Source organism: Macaca nemestrina, chromosome 14, assembly GCF_043159975.1.
Source record: "Macaca nemestrina isolate mMacNem1 chromosome 14, mMacNem.hap1, whole genome shotgun sequence".
Classification (NCBI taxonomy): domain Eukaryota; kingdom Metazoa; phylum Chordata; class Mammalia; order Primates; family Cercopithecidae; genus Macaca; species Macaca nemestrina.
This window is the reverse complement of record NC_092138.1, coordinates 27,393,238-27,420,655: the sequence shown is the minus strand read 5'-3', so window position 1 is coordinate 27,420,655 and position 27,418 is coordinate 27,393,238. Positions and strand designations below refer to the sequence as shown.

At 41.9% G+C, this 27,418-nt stretch overlaps 1 protein-coding gene and 1 long non-coding RNA gene across 30 annotated transcripts in view; one reads left to right on the top strand and one right to left on the bottom strand.

Moving 5' to 3' along the window:
• LOC105498657 (transient receptor potential cation channel subfamily M member 3) overlaps positions 1–27,418 on the bottom strand; it is a 909,897-nt gene that overhangs the window by 19,731 nt on the left and 862,748 nt on the right. For all 26 annotated transcript variants that reach the window (XM_011770894.3, XM_071077680.1, XM_011770897.3 and 23 more), the window contains 3 exons: positions 9,695–9,845; positions 9,379–9,578; positions 6,097–6,229 (listed from right to left, as the gene is read on the bottom strand). In XM_011770894.3, coding sequence (XP_011769196.1) covers positions 6,097–6,229; positions 9,379–9,578; positions 9,695–9,845 — 484 coding nt within the window. The remainder of the gene's footprint in view (positions 1–6,096; positions 6,230–9,378; positions 9,579–9,694; positions 9,846–27,418) is intronic.
• The window catches only part of LOC105498656 (uncharacterized), a 178,791-nt gene that overhangs the window by 83,621 nt on the left and 67,752 nt on the right, over positions 1–27,418 (top strand). The window lies entirely within an intron of this gene.

Below are 27,418 nucleotides of genomic sequence, written 5' to 3'. Positions count from 1 at the left end.
ATTAAATGACTATAGGCAGGCAGATCAGGAGTGTAGGTAAGGCAGGCAGGATGTCAGACGATCGAGGCAGGGACTCACTCTGTGGCAGTGGAGAGCATGCCCAGTCCAAAGACATATTCAGGATGAATTTTAACAATCACTGCAAGCCCAGCAAAACAGCCCCATGTGGGTAGATGCCACCCACAAGTCACCGTTTTTTGAAGTATGCTTTCAATGGGTTAAAGGAACCCGAAAAGAACTCCCTACTGTGATCACCAGAAAATGTAGGTAACCCTTAAGAACCAATGGGAAATAAAAAGAAATGCCAGGAAATTGGAGATAGAAAAAACTTTTCCGGATATTTAAAATTCCTAGATTCTAGAAATTATGTAAATTTGACATAAATTCTGGGCAGCATTATAAAATGGCTCAGTAGTAGGTAATTAAACAGATGGTATTTTTTGATTGCTTGAGAAAGATAAGGTTAACAGGAGACTGCATGAGATCATTATTAATCTTGCCCCTTTTTTGATAATCAAGACCAATATATTGATATAGATGCAAAATATATGTGATGTACATTGTGATTTTAGCCAGGAGGTTGACATCCTGGGCCACCTGGAGAAATGTGAATACTTAGCTGGCTAATTAACCAAAGGAGAGATGGTAGAGCAATGAGCTGATGTCATGAAAGATATTTTTCTGGAGTCATGCAGTGATCCTCTGACTTGGTTCACCTGATCTGTGCTTGTGAACATTTTGGTGAGCTATGTCAAAGATATAGTAAGTGTGGTTATCAAACAAATGATGGCCTAAAGTGCATAGGATGAAAAATTAATATACTAGATGAAAAAATCAGGATCCAAAATTACTTGAGGTGCTGAAATAATGAGCTAAAGGGAAAAAAATAGAAAAATTTTATGCTAATGAATATTAAGTCTTGATTCTAGGTTAAAACAGACATTTCACAAGAAGAAGTTTGAGTATATTGAATCAGCTCATATAAAAAAAAGCCCTGGTTTAATTCATTGAAAGTGTACTCTGAACCAAAGATGTGACTTGGTTGTTAAGAATAGTAATATAGTCTTATAGCACACCTAATGTGTAGGTCCAAAAATAATAATAATCACAATTTATTGAAAGCATAATATCTTATATATGCATCTTAATAACTTTTAATACTCTATAGTTAGGTCTTAATACTCCATTTTATGAATGTGAACATAGGTTAAGAGGAGTTAAGTAAGCTGCTCAAGGTCACACAGCTAGTTATTGCAGAATTAGTATTAAAATGTTGTTATACTATATTATGCACATTGTACTGTGTTCTTTCCATTATACCATGGAGAGAACTCTATATGTACTAGTCCAGTACATGGTAGGTGCTCAAAAAAAGTAAATGAATAAAGGAATTAAATCTAGGTTCTAACTACAACACAGGGAATTGAGTTTAACTTCAGCACCACATTTAAAGGATGTTGACAATTTAAAGTGCATACTTGAGAGAGGGAGCAGGGTAGTAGATGATCTGCTGGAAAGCAGGATAAGTAATTAAATGATCTTGGGATATCTACTTTGGAAAAGACACAGCACAGTGGGAGATGACAATGATCTTCACATATGCAAAACATTATTTCAGAGAGAAAAGAATTTTTCCTTCCTTCCTTCCTTCCTCCCTTCTTTCTTTCTCTCTCTCTCTTTCTCTTTCTCTTTCTCTCTCTCTCTTTCTCTTTCTCTCTCTCTTTCTCTCTCTTTCTCTTTCTCTCTCTCTCTTTCTCTCTCTCTTTCTCTCTCTCTCTCTCTCTCTCTTTCTCTCTTTCTCTCTCTCTCTCTCTCTTTCTTTCAAGCCGGTGTCTCGCTCTGTTGTCCAGGCTGGAGTGCAGTGGTACAATCTCTGCTCACTGCAGCCTCCACCTCCCGGGTTCAAGCAATTTTCCTGCCTTAGCTCCCACAAGTAGCTGGGATTACAGGTGCCTGCCACCACGCCTGGCTAATTTTTGTATTTTTAGTAGAGATGGGGTTTCACCATGGTGGCCAGGTTGGTCTCGAACGCCTGAACCAGGTAATCTGCCCACCTCAGCCTCCCAAAGTGCTGGGGTTACAGGCATGAACCACTGCACCCGGCCTTAACTTTCAGAGAGAAAGGTCTTTTCCTGTATTCATTCCTAAGACTGGTAGCATAGGCAGTTTCTTCTCCTTTCCAGGAGGTGTTCAAATCAAGGTTGGGTGTAACTAGACAGTGCATTCTTTCAAAGCAGAGTTCCTATATCCCTTCCTCCTACTCAGGCCTTGCTCATGCCAGTTGCTCAAAACATGTTTGTTAAGTTGCCATTGGTCAGGTGTGTGGAGGAAACAACTGCTTTGGGTACAAGCAATCTGTACTCAGTGACTTCCAGAACATTTTCCAAATGTACGATGCCAGAATTTTATATGCTCCACAGTGAATAATTCAGCACCATCCTCTCCCAAGTTTGGACTTATAGCTGTCCATTGGTTTTCATCAGTGGTTCTCAAAGTATGGTTCCCAGACAAGCAGGGTCAACAATAACATCAGTATCATCTGGAAACATTTTAGAAGTGCAATTTTCAGGCCTTACTCCAGATCTAGTGAATCAGAAACTTTAGGGATAGGAAGGGGGGGCTACCCAGCAACCTGTGTTATAACAAGCCCTCCAGATGATTTTGAGACCTGTTAAAGATTGAGAACCACTGGGTTGGATGTGTCTGGTCATCCCTGCTGGGATGCACACAAGAACTCAATGAGGTTACATGTTTCCTGAGGACGGAGGCCTGCCTTGTGGATCCTTAGTGTGTGGCTTACTGCCTGGCAATGGTGAAAGCCCAGTATTCACATGTTGAAACAGAATTGAACTCATAAAAGGATAGTGAGCACAGCATTTGATGGAACAGGCATCAAGAATTGGTTATCTTCAGCCAAGAGTCCACAACTCCTCATCGGGAGGGGGGGGCGGGAACCTAGTCACCAATGTTGCCTAATAGATGAAAAGCTTGGTTATTTGAGTATAATTATCATTAGTTAGATATTGTCCCAAGTAAAGCAGAGGGCATTGGTTACTCTACTGGCGCATTATATTCTAGAATTGTATTGCTCTAGATGCATCAGGGTCATTGCTATATAAAAAAGAGGAAAGACAAGGATTTTTCAGAATCAAGTTCCTATGAGGTGTTAATGATATCCTGAATATTGTATTTAGCTCTTTACATGCCACTGTGATGCAAAAGTGTGATTGAATAATGATCCATTTAAATGGATAATTATAGGAGTATCTTCATATTTCTAAGAAGATTCATGCAAATACAACCTGTATAAATAACTTGTGTTTTAAGGGTAGTGGTAGGAGGAGGAGTATGAAGCTCACTCTGGAAAGAAACTCCTTGTCCTTTAGTAGGACAAAGAGGCAGCTCTTAATGTTGTTGATTTCAAATCTCTGTTACTGGGGTTATCTAATGTGAATGTAAAATTATATTCTACATACTGTATAGAATATACACAGCTAATTTAGGTAAATTTAACCATATGTACCTTTCCAAATGTGTGTATATACATACATATATATACATATGTGTATATGTCTCTATCCTTATCTTTCTCTCGCTCAACCAAATGTAAATAGGACAGGTGATTTCACCTGCCACTCCATTCAGAATGGACATGTTCTAGAAGATGTTTGAGATTGGTAATATGGATCTACTCTTCCCTTGGTTAGTCTCTGTTCCATTGTGCACCCCATGGTGTTTCTGTTTTGCTGAGTGCAATTTCAGTGTTGAGAGACATTATTTTTTGGCTCGCTTACAAATGCAAAAAAAAAAACCCAACAACAACAATGATAACAACAGCATTAAAATTCCAAAACCCACACAAACAGAAGCAGCAGAATGAAGCCTGGCTTAGGTTTGTTTCTCTGGCCCTGGGCTTGGTCTTGAGGTCATCTTGGTCTTTCAGGCCCCTGTTACTCCAGAAGGTCAGCCTAATGCCTAGGACACAGGGAAGGTGGGTCTACATTCTGTCCTGGACGTCTGAGAATTGCTCACCTTGGCCATCCTCTTTGAGGATGGAGCTCTGTAATCACCCAGAAAGGTACAGGGCCCTGGGGAAGGAGTATTCTTTTTTTTTTTTTAATTTATTTATTATTATTATACTTTAAGTTGTAGGGTACATGTGCATAACGTGCAGGTTTGTTACATATGTATACTTGTGCCATGTTTTAGCAAACTATCACAAGAACAGAAAACCAAACACCGCATGTTCTCACTCATAGGTGGGAACTGAACAATGAGATCACTTGGACTCAGGAAGGGGAACATCACACACAGGGGCCTATCATGGGGAGGGGGGAGGGGGGAGGGATTGCATTGGGAGTTATACCTGATGTAAATGATGAGTTGATGGGTGCAGCACACCAACATGGAAGGAGTATTCTTAAAGGGTTTGCAGGCATGGGGCCAGAGGCTCAAGTGGATGTACTGTAGTTTCTTTCTGTTTCTTTTCAGAAAGAATTAGCGAAATGGTCACAATTTATTCACATGCGCTGGTGCCTGCACCTCCTTGTTCTTGTTCCTCAGGGAGGCGAAGGCTTCCTTGCATCTTAACACTCTTTTTTCCCTACCCTCTTTCGCCCCAGGTCTACGGCTTTTCTGAATTTAAAAAGCATTTCAAAGGCCTGTAGACAAATGCTTTGTAAACATGTCTGAGCAATGGGTAATGTGTCCACATAGAACAATTTCTGGGGACCACATGGTTATATGTCCATTAATAAATAGCTTTCTCAAGGCCTCAGAATGAGAAATATCTTCAGATTTTAGTTTCTTCTTCCGTTTGCCAGAAAATTGCTTTACATTATATCATCATAAAATGGTCTATTTTGCAGCAACAGATGTGTATAAAATCTGTGCATGGCTTTAGACTTTATTAGTATTGGCTGAGTACCGATGGATACTATCACTCAGTGGCATATGTGTATATACCTACTTATATAGACTGAATTCTTCAAAGAAATAAAGGGCCAGGGACAAAATATACCATTTATGTAATTCCTACAGAGCCACTAGAGAAGCCTGAAGTGGATGAGCAGACAAAATGTCATTTCATAAAAACTTGAGGTGACTGCTTTGAATCTTAAAAGCCTGAGTCATACTGAATAAAGTTGTCAGTATGTTAGGCCTTTCCATACTATTTCTAATTTGCTTCTGCCATCTTTATATTGCAAATGCTTAAAATGTAAAGTTACACCTATGTTTTGTAATATTCTGGGTGTTCTTCGGAATAGTGGTTCCCAAATGCTAGGTTTTGCATGTGCCAGCCTGGAAGGAAGTTTTTATTAGTCTACAGCAAAATAAGAAAAATAAGAAAATGTAAGTGTATTTTCATAAAGCTAGACTTATTAGGTTTAAATAATTCTCTTTATTTGAAGATCTTGCTGTCTCTCTTTTTAATACCCTGAGGTGTATCCTTTAGACTGAAGATTTTCTTATAGCCCTGCTGGCTATACTATTTGTCCAATGAGATCTAAATGTATATAATCACTTGGTAGAAAAATCTGCTTTTATTTATTTATTTTTTTGCTTTCATCTTGTTCTATAAAAAGGAAAAACAAAACAATTCTGGGGAAAAATCCAATTATTATTTTAGCTAATTTACAACTCTCTTACTGTCATTTATTCAGAAGGTAGTGGGCATCCATATAAGGCAGGCACTAGGGCTGTTGAACTCCTTTGAAAAAGACATTCAATAGTCTACACAAAACATAAATTAATGGATAGCCCAGAGTCAGGTTGAGTCTCATTTGGTTTTTGTCTGGGTCAGAACTTTCCAGTGTCTGCTCTGAGCCAGCAACCTCAGGCCTGTCCTGTACTCAAAATTCTCTTCTGTCTGGGAGGACAGCTGCTACTGCCTGCTAGAGAAGTCTAGGATCTGTAAGGCTGAGATTTTGATCTATAGACACTTGGGGCAATGTTCTGTTCTCATAAGCTCCATGATTTCTCAGACAATAACAACAAACACAAAAGGTCTGTTTTGTGACTGTGTGAATAAATTCAGTGGATAAAGCAAGCCTTGGCACAACACATCTGCGGGAGGCATGTGTCCACAGAACACACCTTTCTGAAGTCACCCGTATCCTCTCATCATTAGACGAGTTGAACCGATCGTCCTTTTCTCTGAAGTATTCTTCTATGCACTGCTCTTCAAAGTCATGTACTTTCTTGAGCTCATCATCGGTTATGAAGAGTTCTGAAAAAAAAAAAAAAGGAAGCCATGAGGGAGAGAAGTAAAAGCGATGGCATCTGATTTGTGGGACTAGTGACATTCCCAGTATAAATCCAGGTGGGAAAAGGGGCCTAGATTCCTTGCTAGGTCTCAAATGAAATCCAAATCCAATTAGGCAACTTGCATCACCATCCTCTTTCTGAACATGAAATTTATTATGGGTCTCTGAAGTTCGCCTGGGCATATCTGGTTTGCTGCAGGAGCTGGGTAGAATTAGGCAAGTTGCGAGGCCAGGGAAAAAGCTAAATCAAGGAAAGGGAAGCTATTCAGAGCATAGAGTATCTTAAAAGCTCAAAAACTTCTGGGCTGGGGGTGTGGTAGAGAGACATTGTTGATTGGCCTTACTAAAAGCCCTTTTGCAACCACATTCTCCTTTTCCCCTTTCCTGCTACTGAGCTTAGAAACCCAACACAAACATTTCCAGTTTCCCTTGAAGCTAGCAGCAACCACAAGGACCCAGTTTGGGCCAAGAAACAAAAGAAGTCTGCTGCAGGGAGGAGTGGTGTCTTGGGAAGAGATTTTATTTTCCTGATAAAATATAGAGATGTGGTTGCTTCTTTCTACAGTTTTTTACCTTCTCCTCTTTTTCCTGCCTGGAACATGAATGTGATGACTGGAGGTGAGGCAGCTATTTTGTGGCCATGAAACAAGAAAGCACAAAAGGAATAGCTGAGCCTAAAAATAGCAGGACTCTGGATCTTTGACTTCAATGAGCCATCGTTGAGCTCTGGACTTTTCACTTTTTGTTAAGTGAGAAAAAGAAAACCTTATTTATTTGCGTTATTGTTAACCTGGTTTCTGTCAATAGAAGGTAAATGGATTCACAACTGATATAGCAGTAGAAAGAGCCCAGTGGAAAACTGAACCTTTAAGTGGTTTATGAATCAGGGTTGGAGGAGAGAACTGCTTTGCCAATTCTTAAATGGGACAAGTTGCTCTTCTAATCCCATGCCCTCGAGATGTGATAGGGATTGTTCCAAATATTTGGAGCCCTGGAGTTTGGACCCTCAGGGATTTAGTTTGCTGAGGTGCCTCTTGCTTGCTTTGAGACATTAGCCTGAATTTGCTTGGGGCATGGAAAGTATGAATGTAAAAGCAGGCGAGAGAAAAGAAAATACCAGAAATCAGACTGCTCTTGTCAAATATGGGAGGCTTCCTGAGGTGAGGAAGACCTGTATCACAGGGGACACTTGAGATTCACTCATGAAATTACACAGAGCATTAGCCTGGAGGGAGGGGAATGAAAAAAGGCAGTTAGAGAGGCCCTCAAAGCTCAGACAATTGCTATTGCTATGTTTGAGACTCAAAGGAGTATATTTAACACTTATTCTGCTGGCACTTCATTTAACTTCTTTGGCTATGTGTAATGCCTTTTTAACAAAAATGAAATACTATTTTTTTAAAACTCCATCAATATGTCAACTTTTAACAATAAAAATTAAATTTTACATTTCAGAGTGTTTTTGTCTGAGACTCTGCCAGAACTTGGCAGTGCCCTGGGTTCTTTTAATTAAGGCTACAGATGGATAGTGAAAAGTTCACTTTCCCCAACTGATTCATACAATGCAGTCTCTGACTTTCACCCTTTCCGACCCAGCCACAGCACTAAAATCTTTCTTCTCTGAGAAAGCGGACATGGCTGCTCTTCCCTTCTGAGCATCCAGTGACCTGGCAATGCTTTTATTGCTACCATTGGTCATAACAACAACAAAACCCTGAACAGCAGCTGCATGGAGCTGACTCCCACCTAGCCCAATGTCTGGCTTGTTCAGGTTCTCTGGCCTTCTGTGAGGGTGTGAGCACCAGAAAGGAAATGGATCTCTGGACCGTCCTACTTCCTGCATGGTATTTACAAACACCCTCTTCCTAAGCTCTCTGGGTAAGTGAGGTTCCTCTTCTACCACAAATGAATCATGCTTTATTGTAAATTATTTTGGGACTCTGAGCTAGCCCTCAGCATGTCTATCCACGGTAGGCTATCATTCATTAGAGCATCCCGCTGCCCCTGATTTTGTATCTCATGCTCCTCCCCATTGGCTAGAGTTCCTGAGTTGAGAAGCTTAGGGTTTATTTCACAGGTCATCCATCCCGACCCCTCCAACTTTTCTCTTTGCTTAAATTTGTGTTTCAGATGAAAACAGTGAATTCTGGAATTCCCAGGTCTCTCTAATTTTAATGTCTAAAAAGAAGTTGGGCATTGCAAGGTCAGGGAGGGTTTTAAGAGCTTCAGATTTAGAGAAGCTGTTGACCAAATTGTTTTGGTTTCAAACCTTAGATATACTGGTGACCATAGAGAGAGAGGTAGACTCCTGGGCTATAATCCCAGAGGCTCTTGTTCAGTAGATTTGATATAGGTGGCCTGTTTGACATACTTTGAGAAATTGTAGGAGCTTGCTGGTATGGGACTGGATTCCCAGTGGTTCTTAATGGAGCGTGATACCCAAGGGGTATTTAGGAAATCTGCGGGAGTCACTAGTATTTAATGTGTGGAGGCTGGATATGCCAAACTTCCTGCAATGTGCGGCACAATCCTACACAACGAGGGATTGTTCCACCTCAATGCTAATAGAACCTCCGTTTAGAAACACTGGGCTGGAAGGTGGATGGTGAAGGGTCTTCTGTTTTGTCCTCTGAGTAACAGAAAGTAGGGCTGGTCTTCTCATGAGGCGATCTAGGCACAACCCCTAAGGTTTAGGAAAATGTTTAAGATCAGAAAAAAATTATAGGTCCATAAATTATTGCTTAAATTATATATAATGTGGCCTTGGGTAGCATATTAATATGGTTGATGTATTTTGGGTTGAGATCTCCGGAAAGCAAGAAACTTAGAACTTATGAAGGTGCTAAAACAGCCCTGTTGGAGACTGATTGTATCTCTCTAAGAAAGACATGAGGCTAAGAGTGCTCAATTTCAGCCTCTACCATCTTCTTTCTGACATTATTTCTCATTCAAGCCAATTCCCTTATCCCCCAGTCCTCTCCAAGTTTTCAGAGCTGTCCGCAACCTGCAGGAGACGGGAGGAACTAGGTGGCCATGTGATCCTGCATGATTGCCTATAGGAAGTGGTAGGGATTTCTGAAATGTGGCGGCTGGGCTGTCGCTTGAAGCTTACTCAGGCCGTAGTCCCTTTCATCCGGGTCGCTCTCGTGTTTCCGCCATCGGCAGCACAGGTGCTGGAATATCATGGTCATGTGGCTGAAGATGATCAGGGGTGGGGGCAGAACCGGTCTTTCATGGAAAGTCATGATGAGCTGATACCTCTGAAACTTCCACACTTGGTTGGATATCGATTTTACTTCAAAAAATGTGTTGCTAAAATAGAGACCAAAGATAATCAAGTGAGAAAAGTCCACTGTTTTCTGAAGCAGCGACTCCCCTTCACCCCTGCTGTCCTCGTCCATCCCATGTGCTCCGAAGGATCCACTTACTTAAAGACAGCAATGAGGAGGTTGACCAGCAAGATGTTTGCCACTAAGAGGTAGCAGGCCATGATGGCCGGCACGATCCAAGCTCCTGTCTTGCAGGGAGGCAGCTGGATTATTTTACCATCCTCTCGGGTCTCGTTCTGTCCACAGGGAGCTGGAGGGAGCAACACAGGCAAGAAATGAGAAACTGGCAATTTGAGTTAGAAAAAAAAAAAAAAGAAGATGGATTTGTATGAGGGTTTTAGATGGAAGAAATATATAGCCATCTCAAACAGAAAAAAGTTCCAAACAAGCCAAAATTGAAAAATGAGAACTTCATTAATATCTCGAGGAGCTGCTACTCTGGCAGTGCGGGGCCTCGGTTCCACTGTCTCCCCAAGTTATCACCTGACCAGAAGAGGGGGGTGGAGCCACCTGCTTGCTCACCCTGCCCTAGGCCCCCACACTGGGTGAGTGGCACTTGGTACTCCTTCTGAAGCCTGGTGAGGACTTTTCTTGGGTGTGCCCAAGGAGAAGAGAGTCCCACCACTGGCAAGTTACTTTCAAAATGTGCTGTAGAGGCTGTCAGCCCGACAGCTGTAAGAGCAGCAGCATCTTGGGGCTATTGATAGGGAATTAACACCAGGGCAGCTGTTAATTGCTGCAAGAAACAACCTGGGAGCTCCAGCTAACGATTTGCTGTCTCGGTACAGAAGGAACAACACAGGGCAGTGCCTTGGGAAGTAGTTAGAGGGCTTGTCGCTCTCTGCTCCTGATGGATGGGATTTCACTAGGAGGGCAATGGGGGGTGATGGGCCGCGATCGTGGAGCTCACAGCCACCCCCGTTCTTCCAGCAGCATTTCCATTCGAAAAGTGTGCTTTTCAGGGCACAGGAAACAAAATCCAACTGCAGTGAATAAATGGGCAAATGGGGGAGAAAAAAGCCTGGAGGTGGGGGTGAGGAGGAAGGTGATATGTGGGATTGGCTGAGTGTGAGTAATGTGCTAATGAGGCCTGCTTGGAATTTCCGGGTAAATGCAAGGAAAAAAAAAAATCCCTGACAAAGCTTCTTAGTGCTGCACAATGTGGCTCAGGGAGCCAGATGATGCCGTGAGGTGCCAGGCATGAGTGAGGTAGCCCTCCTCTCCAGCCTCCTATAATAGCTTTAGAACAGGGCTCTTTGCATCTACCTGTAAAAGGGGGTGGGGGGGGGAGTGGGAGGAGCACCAAGAGGTCTCAGCAGTTGCCACAGGCTGCTTTTGATGATCTGCCAGGAAGATTTGAAAAGTTGACCCAGAATCTACTCGGCTGGAGTACCTGGCAAGAGGCGTCCGTTCCTTTCTCAAGAGTTTCCGTTGCTAGGCTGCACATTCTGCAGCGATTCTCAACCCTGGCTGCCCTGGGGATCACCTGGGGAGCTCTAAAAAATACCAATGCCCAGCTTGGCTCCAGACAATTGAATCAGAATCCCTGAGGGTGCCCCAGGCATCAGCATTTCTTTTTAAAACTTTCTAGGTAATTCTCAGTTGCCATGAAAGTTGAGCCCACTGAGCTAGAATTAGGCTGGAAAAATTACGTAATTTTTGACATGCTCTGAGGCCCAAAATGCATCTTCTCAGCCTATGAGGATTTTAATAACATTAGGACACCAAGACCTGGTTTTTATGGCCAAGAAAAGAGGACCAAAGTGCTTCCTTTGGTTCTGCCTGCCAAGATGATTGGATGCAGAATCAGGCATTTTTGAAGAGCAAGAATCTTGTTTTATTATAGCAGTTGTGGCACTAAACACCCAAGACAGCCCTGTAAGAGGTCCTGATCATTTCCACCCTCAGAAGGAAAACTCAGCAACGAAGGCCCCCTGGCTTCGGCATGAAGTCAGACTCTGAGAGTGCCTGGCCCTGGGCGATGTCTTGCCACCCCCCACCTCTCCTTCTGAGCACAAACTGGACTGAGCTTCCTGCAGTTCCTAGAAATGCCATGCGCTTTCTTACTTCCTGATTTTGAGCCATGCTGCTTCTGGGCTTCTAAAAGACCCCTCTGCTACCTTGCTCCCATTCCCATGCTTCACCTGGGTGAATCCTGCTCATTCTTTAGTGCTCACCTGGCTTTCCAAAGCCCACCCAGCCCCCTTGTTGCCCCATCCAGCAAGGACTTGGGTAGGTATCTTCCTTACAATCCCAGAGCACCCTCTGCCTGCCCTTTTGGGGGTCTCTCACACTGTATCACCATTGCCAGTTTACTTGTCTGTATTCCACACAAGATTCCTGGTGGAAAGTTGCTCCTCAAGATTTCCCATCACCTGGCTCAGTGCATACACACAGCACATCCACGTGCACCTGTACAGGACAAATGTTGCATAAATACAGGAGATCATGGGGACACAGTCTTGTTGTTGGACACTAACAGACATTTCCCACACCTCCGCAGGCCTACTTGTGATGCATAGTCCTAGCTCTGAGGGGTCATTAGCTCCTTTCTTAGGTTCTTTCCAGAAATCCTGCCCTCAGCTTGGCAAGGAATCTTCTTACACTCAACCAGACTTCAGCGTTTCTGCTACCCACTTGGCCACAGGCCTCATGGAATCATTGCTTTGTTTTTCTCTCCTCTGAGAAGCTTCTCGCACCTACTCTACCCACTTCCTCCCAGCCTAACAGTCTGGTAGTCTGGTCACTCCTCTATTCTGCCCTTTCCTCTGGTTCCTGCTGAGATCTCTATGTAGACGCCAACAAAGAGCAGAAATAACTGCTTGGGGTTAAGTTAGAGAACTTACACGATTTTTACAAATGTGGTCCCTGATGTCCATTTCTTGACTCCATTCTGAGAGAAGGTAAAATAAACTCATGAGAGACAGAGCTCATTTCTTTTGTTCTTTTTGATCCTATATTGAAAGAAGGCCATGAAGACACTTCCTCCACTTGGCCCCTCTGCCCAGCTGAGAGAGGAAACAAGGAACAGTAGGTGCTTGCTTGTTTCAAGTGGTCCACATGCATTTCCATGGGCTTTAAGAAAGTGCCATCAACATATTTCCAGGTCTTTACTGAGTTCCTCTGCTTGGTTCCTCAAAGACCCTCACTAATTAAAATATTAGACCAGCTTAATATCTTTTTTTTTTTTTTTTAACATTAGGTACCTTCCTGAGAAACTTAATATCTTTATTGAAGATTTGATTTGATGTCAACAAATCTTGGATTTGATTTGTTTGGCTCCGGGAGCCTCCTTCCAATCTTTCTGAGTATTAATTTATTCCAACTTCCCTCACCTTTTACTCATCCTACTTTAACAGAGGTAGTATTAATTTAGTGGTTAGGAACATGTATTATAATCAGGCAGACCAGAGTTCAAACCCCAACTCTGGTGGGGTGCAGTGGCTCATGCCTGTAATCTCAGAGCTTTGGGAGGTCGAGATGGGGGATCACCTGAGGTCAGGAGTTCGAGACCAGCCTTGTCAACATGGCAAAACCCTGTCTCTATTAAAAATACAAAAATTAGTCAGGCATGGTGGCGCACACCTGTAGTCCCAGCTACTTGAGAGGCTGAGGCAGGAGAATTGCTTGAACCTTGAATGTGGAGGTTGCAGTGAACTGAGATTGTGTCACTGGACTCCAGCCTGGGTGACACAGCAAGACCCTGTCTCAAAACAAAAACTCCCCCAAAACCTTGACTCTGCCATTTTCAAATGATCCAACTTTAGCTTTGTCCGTAAACTTCAGCTTCCTCATCTGTGAAATGGGAGTAATAATAGTATATTACTGTCAAGTAATGTACTGTCAAGATCATTACACAAGATAATGCATGCGAGGTATGTGATTCAGTATCTAGCACATAGCACTCAATGAACATTAGCTGATGTCGTCATTAGTATTGTTGTTTCTGTAATTGATAGACTTTGAGCTTCTCAGTTAGGAACTATGTTTTATTCCTCTTTGTTTTGCAATCACTAAGAATAGTACTTACTCTACAAACATGTATTGAGTGGTTATAATATGCAGAATACAGGGTATATTGGGAATTAGATGCTTCCTGTTCTTAAAGAACTTACAATTTAGTAGACATAGAAAGGGAACAAAACATTGCATTATTGTGTGATATGAGCTTGGATGGGGGTTCTGAGGAAACACTTACATTTGAACTGCTATAGTCCCTCTAGCCTGGCCATACAGAGCAGTCTGGTAATCAGGACCAGCCTGAGGAACATCATCTAGGTTCTACAGCAATAGGGGTAATGTAAATGAATTAGATGATCCTTGTTACCATGATAATGACAGTAAAAATGAATAAGAAACAGCCTTCATTTGGTAATATCAGCAAAGAAACAGTGAGCATCATATGCAGCAGTTAATGCAAAATGTTGTTCTGTAATGGTTTCTAATGATGTCCTTGTTCTGGGTAGTTACCTGCCCTAGAAAGTGCTATGACTCAAACTTACAGATGTCTACCACTGATGAAGATGAACTGGTGCCTTAAAGCCCTGACAAGCAGCAGATTCCAGGATGGGGAATAAATTATCTGGATTGTCATATGGCACCAACCATTATCTGGAGATTTATATTCCCAGGGAAATGTCCCAGGGACATGCACCCAAGATGGCATATGGGTGGATGTTTAGGGAATGTGGGCTGGTGACTTCCCCGGGCCTCCTCCTTCCCTGAGTTTGGGACCTGACATTTGGGTGACTTTTCTCTCAATCCTTTTGCAAGAGGCAAATGCATGGTCAGTACCACCTCCATACCAAGTGGCATGTTGTCACCTCCCTCTTTCATGGTGACAGTCAGTACAGAGTCCCTCTAGTGGATATTGGCTGGTTCCACCTGCCCAGTGTATATTTCCCCATCTTAGTTTCCATTTGTGGAACCACCCCTTGTCCACTCTGTCCATGAAGTATGGGTGAAAGGAACTTCAATGCCAAATCTAGGAGAAGATTAATCAGTGTGTTTTATCCCGATTGCAGTGATTGGTTCAGGGATGGACATATGTGATACACACCTGATCAATCAGCTCAATAAGCATCAGCCTTGGAACTTTTGCTGAAACTAGTATAAAAGAGAAGTTATCTTTTCACAATACAATGTAACGCTACCAAGTAGAGAAGGCCTGCCTAAGAGTGACTCCATCACAGAAAACAGAAACTGATTCCTGGCTCAGCCATGCCTAAAACCAGCCTTCTACAGTCACACAAACCATGAGATTCTTTTTTTTTCTTAAGTAAATTTCAGTTGGGTTTCTGTCACTTGCAATTAGTCTTGACTGATATGATTACCTGCACCTCTAGCCCCTGTCCACAAGCCAGTAATAAGAGATGTTCATATTTTAGGTGCCTCATTCCTGAGAGACTGCATTTGGAGTCTTGAAATGGCATGGAAAGATTGGAAGGAGCAACATGGGATGTAAAACCTGATCTGATACCAAGGTTAAATTATTGCCAGGAGCCAGAGGACATGCTGCACCCCTTCTTCCCCAAAGTATAAAATAAGGGGCCTATACTGATAAAGCTCAAATTTTGTCCAACGGGGATCTTTGACTCAGAAACTAATGACACAGATTAGACCTATTATCAAACCTGTAGGATTAATGCAGCTGGGAAACTTTGGCCAAGCACCTGGCCAAAGTTAAAGTGAAGAAAACTTATTCTAGAAGCTGGTCATAGCTTAAGATGAAGTCGTAGGGGCCTCAAGGTGACGTGCAGGTACAGAGTGGGAAGGCTACATCTATGCAGCAGTGGCAAATTAGAAGGGATCAAACATTTGGAGATTCAGATTCTCTATGGTTTACTTATGGGGGTCACATTGACCCATCACATGGCAGAAGCCCGGAAGTGCTATTTCTGCTAACTATGCATTAATAAGTAGAAATGGATGATTGGGCTCTGGAACAAATTAATAGGTTGTTCAAGTAGAATCCTGCCAGAGTACATGGATGATAGTAAGAAAGCCCTCCCTATATATGTTGTGGAGGTTTTGGAGCACAGTCTTCCAATGGTTGAAATATTTTTCATACATAAACTTTTATAATAACAAGTCAATGACATCCCTTACTGGAATACAAGCCGCACACGGCAAAATTTTTGTCTCTTTTGTTCACTAAACAACCTCTAGAATACTGCCTGGCACGTACTAGGTGCTCAATAAACATTTGCTGAATGCCTGCAGACATGGGTATCACACACTGCACATGTGACCTGCAATGTCAGGCGTTTCTATGAGTTACAGCTCCTCTATTTCACTGGGTGTCTATTTTCCTATTTATGTCATAGATCTCATCAAGTTTCATCATGACCTGTCATTATAGGGTGGCTCCTGTGACAGCAAAAAATGACAGAGGGAAAAAATAGATTTTTTGGTTTTTGGCTTTTGGTAATCACCAAGGGTAAAGCAATAGGTTTGGTCTTTGACAAAGGCTATAGAAAATCTCCCTCTAGACGCTGTTGTGTAAATCTCCATGGCAAACCAACAATACCCCATCTTGCATCCATGACAGACATTGCCAATTAATCTTGATGTTTTTTCCCTCTAAGCCAAGATATGACCTTGGAAACCTTCTCAAGACAAAACTCCTGAAAGCACACCAACCAACTGAAATTGACGCAAGAGAAGGGACCTTCCTCTTAGCCCCTGTAGAAATGGGAATGTGAGGTCCGGGGTGAAAGATCGGTGATGTTCTTCTTTTCAGGATCCTCCTCAAACCTGCCCTATACCACCTCACAGTTGCCCAGGAACCAAAAAGGGTCAGAATAGGACATCCTGCTTATTTCAGACACTGATACTTGTGACGAGGGGCCATCCTGAGAGGGCTATGGAATTCCCCCACATACATCCTGGACCTGAGGACCCTGTCCCCTGCCTATTTTAAAAGATAGCTTTAAAAATGGTGCTTTCTCAGAAAATCCTGGTCCTAGTTTTTTCCTTATTTGGGATCATCAAAAGTGATGGAGAGTGGAGATTTGAGAATAAACATCCGTGGAAAGCATAATATGTGGCAATCTCCATGCTGGGCACATTACATTGGCCATTGTATTTCATCTTCTTACCAGCTCTGTAAGACATGCATTGTCCTTGTTTTACAGTTGAGGAAACACGTATCGAGGGGTGAAATGCCTTACCCAAGACCACACAGCTAATAGTGGGGTAATGCCAGAACCATTCCATCTATCCAAAAAATATTGAGTTCCTGCTAATGTGCCAGTGGCAACTGGCAGTGAAGATACAATTACAAATAAAGCAGAAATGGGCACTACCCTCTGACCCTAAAGTCTATATGTACTCTGCTCTACCTCACATGGCCTTGCCAATGTTATATTAGTCACCACCTATTGCAGGCTTAAATGGAAGGCCCTGTGCTACGAGCTTTACTTTTATCACCTCATTTTAATCTTTAGTATATTTTGACATGATAGGTCTAATGTTTCCCATTTTACATATGAAGTAGGGAGGCTCAGAAAGCTTCAGGGTCCCTGTCAGGTATCTCAGAGCCAGGAAGAACAAAATCAGGATGTCTACAAAAGCCTGGTGAGCTACTAAGTCCCTTTCCTTGGTGCCTCTGAAGAAAGAGCCAACATGGGATTGAGAGGAATCTCTCAATTATGAACAAATGTAGAAACAGTTCATTAGACATTGATTGTTCTTGTCCCCATCAACATGAATAACTTGGCCTGAGCTGTTCAGATGAAGTCCAAGTGCACAGAACAGTTTAAAAGTTCAGACGGTAGAGAGAGAAATTAGGTTCCAGTGAGAGGTAAATTAGGTTCCAGTGAGAGGTATCGGGTGCACGCACCTCCACCCCAAAGATTAAGACACTTGCCCTTTTGGTTTCATCCTATAATATGTAGGGAGAAGAATTTATTTAATGTGCACACCATCTTGTTTCTAAAATGTCAGAGAAATTTAAAATGGAACACCAACCGATGTTTGATATAATCAGAGTCATCCTTAAAAATATGGCAAAAAACGAATATTTCTTGAAGAATGCCCCTTCCTCTCCTGTCTGAAGAAATGTTTCAAAAGCTCAGTCCAAATCACAGGCAATGGAATAAAGAGCTTAGTTGAGTATCTGACTACATTTATCCTATTTTTTTTTAAAGAAAGGATTTTCAGCTAAAAATCCATCTTGAAAAGATAACGAGACAAAGAGGATTTCTCCACCTCCTTTTGAAAATCTATACAGTTCACTATGGAGGATTTAGAATGCCATTAGCACAGCTGCTGTGGCTTACTGGGAGGACGAATTTGATTGAGATAATGCTGCTCTTTGGCCTTTTCCTGACACGTTTCCCTTGGCAAGACAACCGGAGATGCCTCCCTTTGCATGGCTACATCTTTCTAGAAGTTTCCTTATCTGAGGGTCTTTGATTGTGGTGGGTCCAGGTAGAGGTTTTCTCTGTGGAAACATGAGGCTCTTTCTATTGCTTTTGGTAAGTGACTGCCAATATCCTCTTGTAATGGACAGGAAGAGCAGAGGTCACTGAAAATCAGGCAAGCCCAACTTTCTAGAGTCAAAAGCACCATCTACTAGCATCCCCTTTTACTTCTTTTGTGGCTTAAGTTTTTTCTCTTCACCTAACCCAAACACTAGGTAAGATGCTAACTGATAATGACATGGCACAAAGGCAGCCACTGGAAATTGATGGGAGGCCTTGGTTTTTCCATCCATGAATGAATGGAGTTGGGCTATTGATATTCCTTGCAGCGCAACAGACACACAGCTTGGGAAGTCCAAGAGGGCTTTAGGACACAGAAGCAGGGCATTAAATAGCACGGAACTAAATAGTAAGTGATGATGCTGTCAAGCTTCTTTCCATCTTCCTGACGCCATCAGAGAGAAAGTGTCAGTTTAAGCATACTATTTCTTTAACACTTCCTTAATGTTTGCGAAATTCCCTTTTTAGGAAAGACTGAGCTCAAGCATCTGGTAGAATTTCACAACAATGTAGGGTTTTTCATTCTGTTTATTTTGTGGTTATCTTCTATTTATGTCAAATGATACTGATTTTCAACTTGTGACCATAAATCTTTAAAAATAAATTAAGTTTTTAAAAAATGAGCCAATTTAAAAATATTTAAGAGTAGAACAAAGGTTACAAACTAGTGAATGGGGGTATGTGGTTGACTGAAGTTTGGGAAATGCTGGACTGGATTATCTCTAAACTCCATCTATTCCTGACATTTTGTCACTCCATGATTCCAGGAAAAGGAGCAAAAGACTTGAATATGCCCCAAACTGAATCATCTATCCCAGGAGCCAACTATAGACCACTTGTAGAACCTTAATCTTTTTATTCCTGGCAGAAAAGCAAACTAGCTCCCACTGCATTAAATGGAACTCAGCCCCCACCTGGGGAAAAAAGGGGACCAATGATATAGCCTCCAACTCTTCAGGGCCATCTTGGCTTGTGGTCTATCTGCTACTTGCACACAGTTTCAGCTTTGAGCTATTCAGAACCCACTATTAAGTTGAATGTCTCATTTTTTAATCCAGTAAGTTAGCAGGATGCCACAAATCTAGGAATATTGTGTGTGTGTTAGTGGGGCAGCGGGGAGGTATGGGGGAAAGAGTGTCCTGGGGGAGAAGTGGGGAGAATTCAATTCCCTCTGTTATTTGGTTCCATGTTCTTCCTATACTATATATCTAGCTTTACTTGGAAACAAAAATTATCATTTATTTGAAAAGAGCTTCTAAATTCCAACCTTAGTATTTCATTATTTTGCATCAGGAATTAATATCAAAAAGATTTTATGCAAATTTTTCTGGGAAAGAATATATATCTAAACTAGCCTATTGTACATGCCAGTGGGTTTGCTGCCATGATTAGGAGATCCATTGCATTAACAGCCCCAATTTCTCTCCCCTCCCTGGATCCATACTGCTTTGCCATGTGATGTTAGAATTTCTATCGCTAAACAGGTGGGATCTCTTTCCTCACCCCTTGATTCTGAGTTTGGCCATGTGGTTTGCTTTGGTGAGTGGAATGTTAGCAAATGTGACCCACACAGAACCTTGGAAAATCCCTTAATGTTTCTGTTTCCACTTTTTCGCTTCTGCCATTACCGTAAGAGACATGTGTGAGCTAGCCTGTTGTAGAATGAAACACAGGGAACCTCTGCTTCCAGCTGCTTCTGTTGTCTGAGCTGAGGCTGTTCTGGAGGAGGTGGTAGCCAGCTGATCTCCTGGCATGTGATTGAGCCCAGCCCTGACCAGAAGAACCATGCAGCCAACTCTGTCTTGTGAGCTCAATACGTGCTTATGGCGTTAAGTTCCTGAATTCTAAGGTAGTTTTTCCTACAGCATTTTTGTGCTGATAAATACCTAATACACAAGCTAAATTTCCCTTGCCCTGCTCACAGCTGGAAGAGGCAGCCCTGCATCCTTCAGGCTGACAAAGTCCTTTCCTCATTTCTTCACTTCCCCTTTCACCCAATTCAGGCTACAGATGATTGGAGCAGATCCCACCATTGACCAAGAAGGACTGAGTTCACTGAAATGACCAGTGACTAATCGGACTCTTTGTCTTTAGAAATAAAACAGAAGTGCAGAGACTTAAGTTAGATAATGGCAAATACTTAAAGATCATATAGAGCCAGACCTCACTGGGTCATGTAAAGCAAGCCATATGAGAGAGGAATGGGAGAGGAAGGGAGAAAGGAAATGAGAGAGAGAGTAAGAGAGGAGGAGAGAGATGATTGATTGATTATTGATTGAGGCAGGAGAGAAGGAGAGAGAAAAGCAGAGTGTGGTCATGTCTTCTGATTCTGACTTTCCAAAACCACTTCTGGTTTTGTTCCCAGTCAGCTCACGCATGTTATGCTCTGCTTCCTGTGTTTGAATGCCTCTGCGGTTTTCCCTTAGACACTTATAGTCAGTCTTTATTGAACCTACTTTGTGTAGTTTTGTTTTCTTACGATCAACATTTTTCTCTGGTTGAGAACATAGTCGTTAAGACTTTAGAAGGAACCAGTTTCCTTGCCTAGTAGTTTCATCAGAGAAGGGAGGGGCTGTGAGAAGGGAGAGGGAAGCTCTGGGAAGGGTTGGAAGAATGGAAATAATTGTGTTTAACTCACAGTTTTACTCAGGGCTTGCCTCATTATCATCATTACACCTTCATTTTGATATTTGCATATGCCAAATAGGATTAGATAAGCTCTTTGCTTCTTCAAACCAAAACAACAAAAAAATTTCAGAGAAAAAATAAGTTACTCTTTCAGATTTTTGTGTTGCTGTCCACCTACCTGTAATTCATCACAACTCCCCGACCTGCAATAATACACCTTTCAAAGCAATGAGGGCAGGAGGAGGCGCCCCTTCCCCTGTAGGTGAAGGGAGCTGGAGTCTGTTCTCATCGCCTTTACCGTGGAAGGTTTTCCCTGTGGGTCCACACTACCTTAGCCTACAGGCCACACGCTAAGGAATATGCTTGTTGTTTCTGTTTAAAATGGGATTGTATTACTTCTCAGAAGCCCATACATATTTAGGGTATTAGAGTATTTGAAGAGGGAAGAGCCCTTCAAGAGGGGCCTTCTTAGGAAAAGAACCAGCAACCTGACATCAGGGCTCTCTGTGCTTGGAAGGATCAGTCCAGTGAGCCAGACTGCATGTCTATGTGTAAACGCACATAAGGGGACACGAGGCTATACCACTCCAAAGAAATAATCTATGGCTCCTGTCGACTCCCATTGGATTGTGCCTGAGGGGTTATATGATATCTACAGAAATGATCAACGTGGCTCCTAATATTTGGGAATGCATATACAAGCAAACAAGTTCCTGCTGACACAAATCCCCTGGTAAGAGACAATGCAAGAAACCCATCTGTACTTACAGCTCACGGTCCAGGCTCGAATCTCTCTGATCTGCAGGCACTCATTCCTCTCTGTGCCCTCTGGATCCCAAGCTCTGTTTACTGTTAAAACTTGAGCTTTTCATGCTTCAACTGATGCTCCTCAAACAACTAAGAATGCAGATAATAGGCAGTCCATGTTCCACTTAGAATCTAAGCAGCTGTGGGCTTTTGTGTTGTGACTATCTGTCCAACTGTATGCTGAATATGAACTGCTACGAGTATGATAAAATAGATGGGTGACAGCACACCCTTGTATTGTGGGCTAACAACATTGTTCTTTCCCAGAGCAACATTGACACATGTCAGTTGTATTGTTAAAATACAATAAATAAACATTTTCATCTTGGCAGATTTATCTGGTTTTATTTTATTCTTTGAGAAGGAGTTTTGCTCTTGTTGCCCAGGCTGGAGTGCAATGGCGCAATCTCAGCTCACTGCAACCTCCATCTCCTGGGTTCAAGTGACTCTCCTGCCTAAGCCTCCCGAGTAGCTGGGATTACAGGCACATGCCACCATGCCTGGCTAATTTTGTATTTTTAGTAGAGATGGGGTTTCACCATGTTGGTCAGGGTGGTCTCGAACTCCTGACCTCAGGTGATCCACCCACCTTGGCCTCCCAAAGTGCTGGGATTACAGGCATGAGCCACTGTGCCCAGCCTAGATTTATCTGTTAAAAAATAATAAACTGAGATACCAATCATGTGAATTGGGGTGGGGGCAGGGGCGGGCCAAGAGGGAAAGGATAGGCAAGGCACTGCTGTTCATTTTTTAAATTATATTTTAAATAGTCACATTATCCCACATTACTAAATCATTTTGTGAAGTCACTAGACACAAGGTACTAACCTTGAGTAGGTTCAGATTGAGACTTAGATCTGACATTTGCCATCTATGTCCTATGGGTAAGTCCTTTGATATATCTGAGCCTCAGTGTCCTCATTTCTAATCCTGACCTAATGATGATAATAGAAATAGTGTTAATAACAGTGATGATGACACATTTTCAGCTTCTCTCATCATTCATTCAACAGGTATTTATGGAGCCCCTACTGTGTACCAGGCACTTTTCTAAGTGCTCGGGATACACCAGCGAGCAAAACATCAAAGATCCCTGTCCCAAGACTATCTATAGTGGGGATGGGATGGTGGTGGTGATAGTGGATGGACAGAAAAGAAACAACAGCATAATAGATAAATAAGCTAAGCAGGCTGTCAGGAGGTGATAAATGCTGTGGGAGAAAGTACAGAACACAGGGTAGGAAGATCAGGTGTGATGTGGGAGGTCCGCGGATGATGCTGGTGGTGGGAAGCCACATCGAGAGGGCAAGATTTGAACAAAGACTCCAACCTCAGATGAGGGAGTTGGATAAGAGGCTCTCTGGGGAAAGGATGCTCTAAGCACCAAGCACTGCTTGGCCCAGGGGTGGATGCGGGTCGGCTGCATTCTGTGAACACAAGAAGGTCCCCAGTCTGGAGTAATGCCGGGGAGTAGCTGGAGAAGAGGAAAGAATACTGAGGGGTGGGAGCAGGAAAAGCAGCATGTGGGGACTGTGGAAGGATCTCAGAGGATCAAATCAAGCTCCAAGGCAAGGATATAAACTTATAACGGTAAGGCATTATTATTTATTGTAATCCTTTATTGGATTTATTAAAGAAACTGAGTAATTGCTCCTCATCCATTCCACTTCTGGCCTGATGGTTTCTCATCTACTAAGTAAACCCTCTCTTCCTTATTTCTATTTTCCCCACCAGATCCTCAATGCCCTTACATGAAATAGGGAACGGCCCTGCTGTACTTAGGTGAGAGATCTGAAGGCAGCTGAATGTTGGTGCTGTGCAGTCTGCAACAGAGACTCTCAGCCTCCTCTCTGTGTCCACCTACTGTAAGAAATGGAGGGCAAAGGAAAATGCGTGCCAGGGAGGGGTCAGGTTTCCTCTCAATCCCACCCACATACACAGCTGCCCTGCCTTTATTGGCCAAACAGCAGTCTGCCAAGAGAAAGTTGATTTCTAATCTGGTTTGAGCAAAACCAACCTTTATAGGTAGATGAAAACCTCGCAGTATGAGGTTTGGGAGCGGGAACAAGGTTCTTATTGATGACATCAGGGCAGAAACCCAGCTTTTCTCACTGCAGCTAAACTCCTTAGTGGTTGCTGCTTAGCTCACACTGTTCACTGCACCTGCTGTGTCAAAGAACAATAAGCTTGGATGCAGGAAAAATCCTTCTGTTCCTTAAGCACCTTAAACTTGTTCCAGGCGAGAAACCCAAACTGAAGCTATAGCCAGAGGTTAACCCGAACAATTTTATGGACAGTTTCACTCAACAATGACACCCATCATAAAGTACGTAAAGAGAAAGGGTAGATTTAAATTCTCATTTTCAGTATTCCTGAAGACAAGAAGGTTGCTACTTTCAAGGTGGCTTACAGAAAATCTGTATTTTTCTTTTATGTCTGGAAACGTGCACATGCTCATACACAGCAAAGATCAACTAAGTTGATAATATTCATTAGAGTATTTGAAAATTAGATGGCTTCACTTTGCCAACACATAAGCTGTCCAGAGGACAAACCGGTGACATGTCAAATCTAACCTACACTTAAAAAAAAAAATGGCCATCACATTTTTAATAAGCAAATGCTTCATGCAGTGCCACTCTAAACAATGCTATGTGAATGGCATTTCCGTTGGCCAAGTTGGTCTGAATAGACCTGTGGGAAAATCCTAAAACTAAACCGCAAGCCGTATAAACATTGGCTAGTTTCTGGATCCTACATAGAAAGAAAACAAGTTGGGCTTTTTCCACTTATATCCCTTGTCGAATTGTGAAACAAAAACTGTTTGCTGGGCTCTGATAGACAAGTATTCGTCGGGGTATTTACGGACTTGGGGAGTTTATAAAAGAATGTTCTGTCTTCCTTTCTCTACATCTTGTGCAACTATTTAGTAAAAAGGGGACAGTTAGTATTCACGCTTTGTGCTGCATTCTCAATGATCATACAAATATACACATACACACACAGGAGAGAGAGAGAGAGGAGAGAGATGAGAGAGAAAGAGAGACAGGAGAGTGGAGAGCTAAAAGAAGGCAATGGGGGTCAAGTCCAGCTTGAATACTAAGTTAAGCTAACAAGATATAAGGGAGTAGCCTCATGCCTGAATTGGATACATGAACTGACTACAATAAAATATATGTGAAAGATGCAATTCTACTTAAGGTGTCTAGTGGAATAAAAGTGATAATTGTTCACTGGGGCCACAATAGGACATGCCAACATGCGCAGACACAGGGCAAATGGCTGAGATTTTTTTCTATAATCTTCAGATAGGGTTGACATGGATCTGATATAACAAATTTCAATCCCAAGCACAGCAAGCATTTATAATTATCTAGCAAACAAATCTGGTTGCAACCATCCTAGAGATGCACACATCAGATTCTATGCCAGGTGCTTTCATATACAATATTTGATCATTACAACAAACACCTTTTTAAAAAGGTATTAAGGTTATAGAGGCTGATCATTAAGACAAAATGGCATAAACCCTACAGGAAACACTGTATTCATTTGTTTTTCAAAATTTTTGTTTCACAGACACTTATTAAACACTTGCTATACCCCAGGCATTATTCTATATGCTTTGTAAATTTTAACTCATAAAGAATACAAAGTAGGTACTATTATTATGGCCATTTTACAGATGAGTAAATTGAAACACAAATAGGCAAGTAACTTGCACAATGACACACAGCTAGTAAGAGGTAGAGCCTGGATTCAAACTAGGATTCCATCATCTTAGCCACTACCTTGTGCTATTTCTCAAGGTATGAAAGCTATTTTAAAAGCAGGAGGATTTGCATGCCCAGATATCTGCATTTAGACTTTCCTTGTGTTCCATCCTTTTGTCTGGGTCAGTGGCTCTCAACTGGTGACGTCCATAAGTATTAATCCTTCCATGTTATAAAGACTTTTGAGGGCAAGTATGGCTGTAAAGCGAGTTTGGCTAACATGCTTGCTTTGGCACCACATCTATGTAGATAATACACTTAATGTAAATGGAATCCTTATCCCCATAAATACAATGAAAGAAACGAAAAAGCCCAGTCTTCATTTAACTATTGTCCAATAATTCCTTTGTAAATGAGTAAACCGATACTCTTTGGAAGGGACATAACCAATTTCAGGCTAGGAAATATTTATATTGTGTTGGATGAGGTGATTCATTCCACAGCCTCAAACACTCAATGTAAGCCCTCTTCAGGTCTTGTTTATCCTGCATCTGTTTTTAATCCATGGAAACAGAGACCTCTCCATTTCACTAGACAGGGTAGATGGACTCAAGAATAAGCAGTCTGTTTAGGCATAGCTATGTGCACCTAACTTGACTGATAGTTTTATTTAGCATAGTAGGGTTGGGTTTGCAGTAGGAGTCTGTTGAGAAGAGGTTAAGGAGAAGCATAAAATAAGACTTATACAAGCAATGAACAAAGCGAAATCTTGTTTTGCTGTATGTCATGAAGAATAGCTTATTATTTCACGTGACTAGGTGATTGAAAGAACTAGTTATATTGATGGTTGCCATGGATATGCAGTGCTCTAACTGGTCCCAGATTATAATAGGAACCAGAGACGATGAGTTTAGGAATAGCAGGCAAAGGGATCTGGCTTTATCAACTGGTAGAAGTCTGTGTGTCAGCATCTGAGATCAATCGGGATGTCCACATCTGTCTAGTTTGTACTTAGTAAAACAAAAAAAGATGTTCACAATCACATTTGTGGGTTTCAAAATCCAAGAGATGAATTTGCTTTCATAGAATACTAATAACAATGTCAGGTTTACAGGGCCAGCTGGGTAAAGCAGGGCCAACAATATCTGCCTTGCAATGTTCTTTTCATTTAATTGATATATGTATATTTATATAAATACAAAAATGTAAAAAGTATTTAAAATATATATTTTTCATTGCTTCTGCCTTGCTTAGGTCTGTCTCCTGTCTAAGTTATGTTTCCATGGAACAGACTCCAACCATTGATCCAGGAGCAATAGTTCATGGGACTTAACCTACTCTATTTTGATATTTAAAGCAATTAATTTAAGGTTACTTCCATTTTTGTGTGCATGTGTGCATAAGTCTGAAATATTTAGTGCTCAAGATTGGAGTTGCTTTAGATTTTGGGACTCTGTATTTGTGTAGAATCTTCTTGCTGGGCAATCCATCACTAGCCTAACTTAAGACATTTACACATGTAAAAATAATGGAGCTGCATTAAAAAAATCTATAATTCAGATTTTTTTTTTTTTTTTGCGAATTCAGATTCACTTGGTAGTTAGCATTAATAAAGTTTTGGGTAACATTACTAGAGTTTTTCTTTTTTTCTTTTTTTTTTTCCCCGAAATAGAGTCTCACTTTGTCTCCCAGCCTGGAGTGCAGTGGCACAATCTCAGCTCACTGCAACCTCTGCCTCCTGGGTTCAAGTGATTCTCCTGCCTCAGCCTCCCAAGTAGCTGGGATTACAAGTATGCACCACCATGCCCAGCTAATTTTTGTATTTTTAGTAGAGATGGTGTTTCACCATGTTGGCCAGGCTGGTCTCGAACTCCTGACCTCAACTGATCAGCCTGCCTCGGCCTCCCAGAAAGTGTTGGGATTACAGGCATAAGCCACTGCTTCCGGCCTTAGATATTTTAAAAGTAAATCTGCTGGTGAGCAACATTCACTATTTTTTTCTCTCTATCTGAAAGGACCTCGGTGTGTATTAAGTAGACTGAATATCAGGTTATGATGACATGACCTCTCAACTACTGGAGAAAGTAGAATCAGGTACCAAGTGTCCATTGAATGGCCACCGAATCATTTGAGATCAGGGAGAAGCTATTCAATTGCAAATAAAATACGGTGCTTGATTCCACATATCT